Source organism: Erythrolamprus reginae, chromosome 13, assembly GCF_031021105.1.
Source record: "Erythrolamprus reginae isolate rEryReg1 chromosome 13, rEryReg1.hap1, whole genome shotgun sequence".
Classification (NCBI taxonomy): Eukaryota; Metazoa; Chordata; class Lepidosauria; order Squamata; family Dipsadidae; genus Erythrolamprus; species Erythrolamprus reginae.
Window position 1 is genome coordinate 3,496,952 of NC_091962.1, and position 9,856 is coordinate 3,506,807.

Consider the following 9,856-nt stretch of genomic DNA (forward strand, 5'->3'; position numbering starts at 1 on the left):
CGTTCGTCCGAACACCGCGAAATGCCGCCACCCAGGAGGGGAGTGGGGAATCCCATCGTGGGATTTCCCACCTCTTGCTTGCGGCGCTGCAAGCAAAAGGAGGTGGGAAATCCCACGAGGCGATTCCGGGGGCGGGGCTTTGACGTCATGGAGACTACTTCTTGGCCAGGAAGTAGTCTCCGTGATGTCAAAGCCCCGCCCCCGGAATCCCCTTGTGGGATTTCCCACTTTCCTCCCGGGCGTCGTTGTTTCGCGGCGTTCAGCCGAACGCCAAACCCGAACTTCACCCGAACTTTTAGAAAAAATTAAAAGAACGCTGCTGCTGTTTGGGTTCGGATTCAGGTAAAGTTCTGGTTCTGGTTCGGCGAACTCACCCGAACTTCGTGGCAAAGTTCGGGTGAGTTCGCTGAACCCGAACTTCTTGAAGTTCACCCAACACTAGTCGTGACAGTTGTCAGCCTGGATAGCTTCAAGGCAGGATTAGACAGATTCATGGATGCCAAGTGTATCATAGGTGGTTATTGAAATGGATGTCCATGTGTTGCTTCTATGTTGGTTGAGGCAGGCAGGGTTCCCTTGGGTAACATTTGTTGGGGGTCAAGGGAAAGGGAGGGTTTTGCCTTCTCCTTCTGCTCAAGATCCCCACGGACAATTGGTGGGACACAGAATGCTGGACTCGATGGGCTTTGGCCTGATTCAGCATGGCTCTGCTTACGTTCTTATGGTGGGCCACAACACATCCCTGACAGGGACACACAGACATAGACACGGACTCACCTGGTCAGGAAGAGGTCCGGCTCATAAGAGACAAAGGCGAAGAGTTGGGCCATGTTGTCTGTCAGCGTTTGATTCAACTCACTGCTGTCACTGCGCAGAAGGAAGGAAGACGAAAGGTTTTGAACGGGTTGATGGTTGAGCCCTTCTCAAGACAGGAGAAACGTGGGCTTTCCACAATCAGAAGACTCAAATGAATTCCAGGTACAGGCAGTGAGAATTAATTAATTAATTAATTAATTAATTAATTAAATAATTTATTTATTTATTTATTTATTTATTGAATTTGTATGCTGCCCCTCTCTGTAGACCTCGCGGCGGCCAACAACAATGATAAAAACAACATGTAACAATCCAATCCAATACTAAAATAACTAAAAAAACCCTTATTATAAAAACCAAACATAGATACAGACATACCATGCGCAAATTGTAAAGGCCTAGGGGGAAAGAATATCTCAGTTCCCCCATGCCTGACAGCAGAGGTGGGTTTTAAGAAGCTTACGAAAGGCGAGGAGAGTGGGGGCAATTCTAATCTCTGGGGAGAGTTGGTTCCAAAGGGCTGGGGCCGCCCCAGAGAAGGCTCTTCCCCTGGGTCCCGCCAAGTTACATTGTTTTGTTGATGGGACCCGGAGAAGGCCCACTCTGTGGGACCTAACTGGTCGCTGGGATTCATGCAGCAGAAGGTGGTCCCTGAGATAATCTGGTCCGGTGCCATGAAGGGCTTTATAGGTCATAACCAAATGTGTTGAGTGAGTTTTGCCTTGCGATTCTTCTTGCCACATTTAAGGGAATCACTGCAGTTGTTAAGGTAGTAACTCAGTTGTTCAGTGAATCTGGCTTCCCCACTGACTTTGCTCGTCAGAAGGGTGCAAAAGCGGAATCATGTGACCCCGAGACACTGCGACGGTCATAAATGTGAATCAGTAGTCAAACATCCGAATGTAAAACCTGTGACTATGGGAATGCTGCCACGGTCATAAGTCCGTTTTTTCAGTGCCTTGGTAACTTTTGAACGGTCACTGAATGAACTGTTGTAAGTTGAGGACTACCTGTTATTCCCCTTTTGGACTAACTTATTTTATTCTTCCTAACGTTTGGTCATCAAGTGCAAATCGGCTTCCTGTATCCCCCAGCCCCAGTTCTCACCTGCTGGCTGTTAGCTTCACCTGCGCCTTGTTCAGAAGAAGGGAGCAGCTGAATTCGAACTCAAGGGCAAAGGCCACCTGCGAAGGAAAGCGAGGGGAAAGGAATAACACAATTAAAAAGTTGGTATATTTTTCCCCCCTCCATCATAAAATAAAACAATATATAGTTATAAACACAACAACAATGCTTAAAATCAACCATGTATAAACTTTTATTTTCTTATTACTCGCTCAATGGAGGCGCTTATCTCTCCTCCTCTAAAAATTTCTATTAATTTTATACAACATTGTCAATTCTTAAAAGTCTAAATAAACATTCTTTTTCTCCATCTTACTATAAAAAGTTACATTACCGCAATGCAAATTAATAAAACCTCTTTTATCTAAATTTTAATATTGTGTCATAAATAAAAAACTCAATACACAGTGGTACCTCTGCTTAAGAACTTCATTCGTTCCGTGACCAGGTTCTTAAGTTGAAAGGTTTGTAAGTAGAAGCAATTTTTCCCCATAGGAATCAATGTAAAAGCAAATAATGCGTGCAAACCCATTAGGAAAGAAATAAAAGCTCGGAATTTGGGTGGGAGGAGGAAGAAGAGGAGGAGGACAGAGATGAGGGGAATAAAAAAAATCCAAAACTTTAAGGCTTTTAAAAAAAAGAGAGGGACTCTGAGGGGGCAAGGAGGAGCACGCGCCTCCCATACACTGTGTCAGAGAGAGAAACCCAGGGGGAATGGCAGGAAACTGGCCGGGCCTTCGTGCCACTCTCAAATTTCCTGGGAAATTTTTCCAGGCTTGGGTTCTTAAGTAGAAAACGATTATTAAGAAGAGGGGGAAAAAAAATCTTGAACACCTGGTTCTTATCTAGAAAAGTTCTTAAGTAGAGGCGTTCTTAGGTAGAGGTACCACTGTATATATCTTTAATAAAAGAGACTATTCATAATATATCACATACTTCATAAAATAAAGTTCTATATGTTTAAAGTCTAAACAATGAGTAAATTTTGTGTTATATCATTATATAGTGCTACCACCATATCGTCGCCATCTGGCTTCCAAAATTTAAATCAAATTCTCATATTTCAGTCTTTCCCAAAATTAACCAATGATACAAAAAAAAAAAAAGAGTTGGAAGGGACCTTGAAGGTCTTCTAGTCCATCCCTCTGCTCAAGCTGGACGCCATATACCAGCGATGGCGAACCTTTTTCTCCCTAGGTACGTTGTCCTGAACATGCGCGTACAATCTTTATTTTTATTTTTATTTTTTATTTTGTCCAATACACAACTCAGAACAATCTACATATATATATATATATATATATATATATATATATATATATATATATATATATATACATACACATACACATACACACATACACATAGTAAAATACATGATGAAGGTTATAGAGGAGATACTGATAGTAAAATATATCTAAGAAAGAATAGAAGAGAAGATATAGTAATAGAACATATCAATGAAATAATAGAAGAAGAGATATAGGAATAGAAGAAAGGTATAGGAGATAAAGAAAAGACAATAGGACAGGGGACGGAAAGCACTCTAGTGCACTTGTACTCGCCCCTTACTGACCTCTTAGGAATCTGGATAGGTCAACCGTAGATAATCTAAGGGTAAAGTGTTGGGGGTTTGGGGATGACACTATGGAGTCCGGTAATGAGTTCCACGCTTCGACAACTCGGTTACTGAAGTCATATTTTTTACAGTCAAGTTTGGAGCGGTTAATATTAAGTTTAAATCTGTTGTGTGCTCTTGTGTTGTTGTGGTTGAAGCTGAAGTAGTAGCCGACAGGCAGGACATTGCAGCATACGATCTTGTGTACAATACTTAGATCTTGTTTTAGGCATCTTAGTTCTAAACTTTCTAGGCCCAGGATTGAAAGTCTAGTCTCGTAGGGTATTCTGTTTCGAGTGGAGGAGTGAAGGGCTCTTCTGGTGAAGTATCTTTGGACATTTTCAAGGGTGTTGATGTCTGAGATGTGGAATGGGTTCCAAACAGATGAGCTGTATTCGAGGATGGGTCTGGCAAAAGTTTTGTAAGCTCTGGTAAGTAGTGTGAGATTGCCAGAGCAGAAGCTACGTAGGATTAGGTTTACAACTCTTGAAGCCTTCTTGGCTATGTTGTTGCAGTGGGCTTTGGCACTTAGATCTTTTGTTATTAGTATACCAAGGTCTTTAACCGAGTGGGGATTATCTGTGATAATTTGATTATTCAGTTCGTATTTGGAGTTCACATTCTTCTTCCCAATGTGTAGGACTTCCAGTGGGCTTGGTAGGCCCGTTTTCCGCCCTCCCCAGGCTCCAGAGGCCTTCTTGGAGCCTGGGGCGGGCGAAAGCATCCTCCTCTGCCCTCTGGAGGCCGAAAAACCCTCCCAGAGCCTCCGCGCAAGCCAAAAATCAGCTGGCCCGGCGCACACATGCGCACTAGAGGTGAGCTAGAGCAGCGTTTCCCAACCAGTGTGCCGTGGCACACTAGTGTGCCGCGAGACACGGTCAGGTGTGCCGCGAAGCTCCTTGCCGGTACCTCTGACCTGGAGCTCCCACTCGCAACTGTCCCCTGGCTACAGCCCGATGCCGCTGTTGCCGGCGCTCTCCTGCTGGGCCCCAAAGAAGGAAGGCGGGAAAAAGGAGAGCTTCAGAGAAAGGGAGAGAGAGAGAAAGAACGAGAAAGCAAGAGAGAGAGAGAGAGACAAAGAGAGACAGAGACAGAGAGAGAAAGAAAGATAGCAAGAGAGACAGAAAGAGAGAGAAAGAAAGAAAATATAGTAAGAGAGGCAGAGAGAGAGAAAGAAAGAGAGAGAGATAGCAAGAGACAGTGAAAGAGAGAGAGCAAGAGAGAGAAAAGCAAGAGAGAGATAGCAAGAGAGACAGAAAGAGAGAGAGAGAGAGCAAGGGAGAAAGACATAGAGGGAGGGAAGGAGGGAGAGAGAAAGAGAGCAAAAAAGAGAGGAAGAAAGAAAGAAAGGGATGGAGAGAGAAAGAAGGCAAGAAAGGAAGAGAGAGAAAGAGGGAGGGAGAAATAGAGCAAAAGGGAGGAAGTTTTTTTTTTTGTTCAAACATTTCTTTAGCCGCCCCCCCCCACTGTTCAGTGTTCCCCAGGATTTTGAAAATATGAATAATGTGCCGCGGCTCAAAAAAGGTTGGGAAACACTGAGCTAGAGCAACGGCTCATGTACCAGCAAATATGGCTCCACTTGCCATAGGTTTGCCATCACACCCTCCTTCTGCCAGGCCACAAAGCCATAAAAGATTGGAGATCTCTGCTCTGGCAGGTTTATATTTGCTCACCTTTGCCGAGGACCGGAAGACGGGATAACCGACGCTGCACATGCGGGCCTGGGCGGAAGAGACAGAGCACTCCATTTTCACAGGGTTTTCCCCCTGAGTGGGAAAGAAAGAAGGGCTAGAATAAATCGATCTGGGGAAGTTTGGGGCAATGTTTCTTTTTTTATTGATTTTTACCTCTCTCTCTTTTTTAAAAGAATTTATTTATTGGTTTTCACAGAATAAAAAAGAAATAAATTTTATAGTTCTCCACCGAATCGTAATCTGTGTCCATTATAATTCAAACTTATAGTTCGTTATACAATACATTCAGTTCAAAGAATGAGCATATTCATATACTGTATATATATATATTTATAATAAATAAAACAAAAAAGAATAACATACATGTAAGAATCTCTTATTTTAACCAGTAAAGAGTAAATTATGCTTAGAGTTACTTATTTCGTCTATTAGTATTGCTCTAATCCAGACCTGGGCAAAGTGCGGGCAAAGCTTCTTAAAACCCAACTCTGCCACCAGACATGGGAGAACTGAGATACTCTTTCCCCCTAGGCCTTTACAATTTTATGCATGGTATGTCTGTATGTATGTTTGGTTTTTATAATAATGGGTTTTTAACTGTTTTTAGAATTGGATTATTATTATATGCTGTTTTTTTACTGTTGTTAGCTGCCCCGAGTCTGAGAGGGGTGGCATACAAATCCAATAAATAAATAAATAAATATTATTGGTTGTTAATTGATAGCTGATTGGCTGTTAGCAGTTGTTAGTTGGTTGGCTGGGGTAAGTTTGGGCGTGAGTTCCTTATTAAATTAGAGCTGTAATGTCGATACGGAGAAACCTGGATTGGTTTAGTATCTACACGTAAGTAAGCTTTACTGCATATCCTGTAAACAGAAGACTAAGACAGAAGATATTTTGATTGCACTGAAGAATAAAACTGTTTACTACAACTGTTTTTTACAAAAGTGTCTTCGTTATTTCTTTGCACCAGCTCATAAATTTCCACACTATAATTTTGGTATCTTGCCAAGTCCTGCCGCGTAGCTCTGTATATCTGGACAATTACTAGGGACAAGAGATTGGCTCTGTAAACCATTTACAGAGGGTTGCAAAGCACTGTGAAGTGGTATATAAATCTAAGTGCTGTTGTGGTTAGCTCTGGCCCAGCTCCTGCCCCAAGGAATGTGGAGGTGGAGGTGGGGGAGACATCCACATGCCACAGGCCTGTTTTGCTCCCAGTAGAATCTGCCGACGAAGCCTCCTCTGACCAAGGAAGCATGAGTGACAGGGAAGAGGGGAGTTTGGCAGACAGCCCAGGATGAGATCAATCATCTGTATCATCCTTGGATTCTGAACAAGAATTAATGACACATCCACGCATGCGTAGAGTGATGCATAGGAGACAACAACTGAAGGATTATTACAAGAGAAAATGAGGCCACCTGTGGTTGGGTGGGGCTCCAGTAATTAGAGCTGCTGCTATAAATAGCAGCGTGTGGGTTTGGCCGTTGTGGAAGAGTATCTGATCGCAGTTCTTCAGGAATCGTGTGTTGCTGTTTTCTGGACTTTGTTGATTTTTCACGCCTTTGAAACCAAAGCAGAGCAACCTGTGTGTGTGTCTCACTTTGTTGGACGAAGAAGGGGTGTGAAGTTTCTTCACAGCTGCTAACTAAGTACTTAATGACTGCTTAAGGGAAATTGTACAGACTACCCGGGATGTTTTGGGACGAGTGCTCTTTGCAATACAAAAAGAGTGCTTAGTTTATTTTGAATTTTGTGATAAAGAACATTGTTTTGAATTTCAAAGGTGTGTGTGTCTGAAATTTGTACCCTTGAATTTTCGGGAGGCTCCTACCAGGGAGCCCAGCAGAACAAGTGCTATTACTATTTATATCTAAGTTCTAAGTTCCTGAAAATATAAGCCCAAGCCAACTATCTGTAACTAGATTCACACACCAAGTTAAACTATTGCTTAACCATGAACGAAATGCAACTTGCAGGGACAACTCAGCAATGTCCTCAGAGAGGAGTGGCATATAAATCAAATCAAATCAAATCAAATCAAATCAAATCAAATCAAATCAAATCAAATCAAATCAATGTAGATGCCAAGTCAAAGTTTGCCAATTGCAAGACTGAACTCGTTTCCAAAGTTCAACTGCAACTTTGCTTCTACGGCAAGCAACGAAATGCTCAAGGACTAGATTAAAAGAAATAGTTGAGATTTAATTTTAATTATTGAACGAAAGGAATAAATTTGCTGGGGCTTCCAGTTATTAAGAGGCAACCTCTTGGTCTATGTAAATAACCCAAGCCGTTGCTTTCAACAAATTCTGGAGCACTTCCAGCTTCTTTAGAAAAATCCATCTGGGGAAACGAAGAGTGAGCTCCTTTGGCTGGTCATCCCATTGACAACCCCGCTTGGGTTAGGGCAGGGGTCAACAACCTTAAACACTTAAAGAGCCACAAACGTCCTAACCGGAAGCCCCCTCTTCAATTCCGGAAGCAGGAAGCAATTCTGAAAACAGGAAGTCCTGTTCCCCCACCATAGAGTCTCCTCCTAGCACAGCATCCTTGTTCCTCTACCTGTCCGAAGCAAAAGTGCTAAATTGTGGTGCCATCGGCGACAAGGAGCCACATGCGGCTTCAGAGCTGCAGTTTGCTGACCCCTGGGTTAAGAGCACCGTACCTTCAGTCCAAGGCTGGAGAAATGGAGATTTCTAGAGAACCAGATCTGGAGAGTGGTGTTGTAGGCGTTTTCTTTCTTGTTCTCCAGAACGACGTCTATCAACATCTTCCGCTTCCCTTTATGGATGACATGAGGCTTCTGCCTGGAGTGAGGAAAATTGAGGACAACCCTGTGAGTTGCCAGAAGAGAACAAAGGTCCCAGCTTTTCGCGGGTTCGAACTTCGCAAATAGCCTATACCAGTGTTTTTCAACCAGTGTGCCCTGGCACAGTAGTGTGCCGTGAGACATGGTCAGGTGTGCCGCGAAGCTCAGAGAGAGAAAGAAAGCAAGCAAGAGAGAGAGAGAAAAAGAGAAAGAAAGAAAGAGAGAGAAAGAGAGAGAGAGAAAGAGCGATCGAAAGAGAAAGAGAACAAGAGAGAGAGAAAGAAAGCAAGAGAGAGAGAGAAAGAAAGAAAGAGAGAGAAAGAGCGAGAGAGAGAAAGAGCGAGAGAGAGAAAGAGAACAAGAAAGAGAGAAAGAGAACAAGAGAGAGAGAAAGAAAGCAAGAGAGAGAGAACAAGAGAAAGAAAGCAAGAGAGAGAGAAAGAGAGAGAAAGAAAGCAAGAGAGAGGGAGGGAAGGAGAGAGAGAGAGAGAAAGACATAGAGGGAGGTAGGGAGGGAGAGAGAAAGAGCAAAAAAGAGGAAGAAAGGAAGGAAGAGAAAGAAAGAGGGATGGAGAGAGAGGAAGAGGAAGGAAGGGAGATAAAGAGGGAGAGAGAAATAGAGCGAAAGGGAGGAAGAGAGATAATTTTTTTGTCCAAACTCTTTTTTAGCCCTCCTCGCCCTGCTCAATGTGCCCCAGGGTTTCGTAAATGTAAAAAATGTGCCGCGGCTCAAAAAAGGTTGAAAATCACTGGCCTATACAGTAGTCCCTCGCTATACCGCGCTTCACTTCATCGCGGGTTTTCAAGAAATATTAATGAGAAAAATCATTCGCGGATCTTCGCTGGTTCGCGGGTTTCTGAGGAAGTCGATCGGCAGATTTAAACAGCCCGCCGAACTCGATCGGCAGGTTTTTCAAAAAAAAAATATCTAAAATTGTAAATACTGTATTGAAATACTGTATCTAAAATAAATACTGTGTGGGAAGGGTTTATAAACACTTAAAACAATGAAAACTTACCAAACAATTTCATTATAAATACTTAAATAAGTACTATCAGTCCATAAATTCCCCATCGCAGATTTCACCTATCGCGGCCGGGTCTGGAACGTAACACCAGCGATAGTGTACCACGGTTTTTCAAAACATATTAATTAAAAAATACTTTGCGGGTTTTTTTTCTATACCACGGTTTTCCCCACCCGATGACGTCATCCGTCATCGCCAAACTAATAATTTTTGCAAATAAATTACAACACAAAATTATTGTTAACAAATAATTATGTTTATTTATTATTTATCAGGATCACAAAGTGTCTTATTTAATGGTGAGTACCAGTAATAATGGTGAGTAAATGGTTGCTAAGGGAATGGGAAATGGTAATTTAGGGGTTTAAAGTGTTAAGGGATGGGTTGTGATATTGTCCATAGCCAAGAATGATGTATTTACTTCCGCATCTCTACTTCGCGGAAATTTGACTTTCGCGGGCGGTCTCGGAACACATCCCCCACGAAAATTGAGGGAACACTGTACAGTATAGGCAAAAGGGGAGAAGTTAAATCAGTAGGGGAAAAAATTCAATTTTTAAAATTACCGGTTCTGTGGGCATGGTTTGGTGGGTATGGTGTGGCTTAGTGGGTGTGGCAGGGGAAGGATACCGTAAAATCTCCATTCCCTCCCCACTCTAGGGCCAGCCAGAGGTGGCGTTTGCCGATTCTCTGAACCACTCAAAATTTCTCCTCCCTGTTCTCCAGAACCTGCTAGGTTTCACCCCTGGTTAAATACCAA

The 9,856-nt window shown here is 42.8% G+C and overlaps 1 protein-coding gene across 1 annotated transcript in view; it reads right to left on the bottom strand.

Moving 5' to 3' along the window:
- ITGA10 (integrin subunit alpha 10) overlaps window positions 1-9,856 on the bottom strand; it is a 134,917-nt gene that overhangs the window by 19,063 nt on the left and 105,998 nt on the right. Inside the window, exons 20-23 of the mRNA XM_070766676.1 lie at window positions 7,925-8,066; window positions 5,233-5,325; window positions 1,924-2,000; window positions 778-867 (exon numbers count right to left, since the gene is read on the bottom strand). Of these exons, the coding sequence (XP_070622777.1) occupies window positions 778-867; window positions 1,924-2,000; window positions 5,233-5,325; window positions 7,925-8,066 (402 nt within the window). The remainder of the gene's footprint in view (window positions 1-777; window positions 868-1,923; window positions 2,001-5,232; window positions 5,326-7,924; window positions 8,067-9,856) is intronic.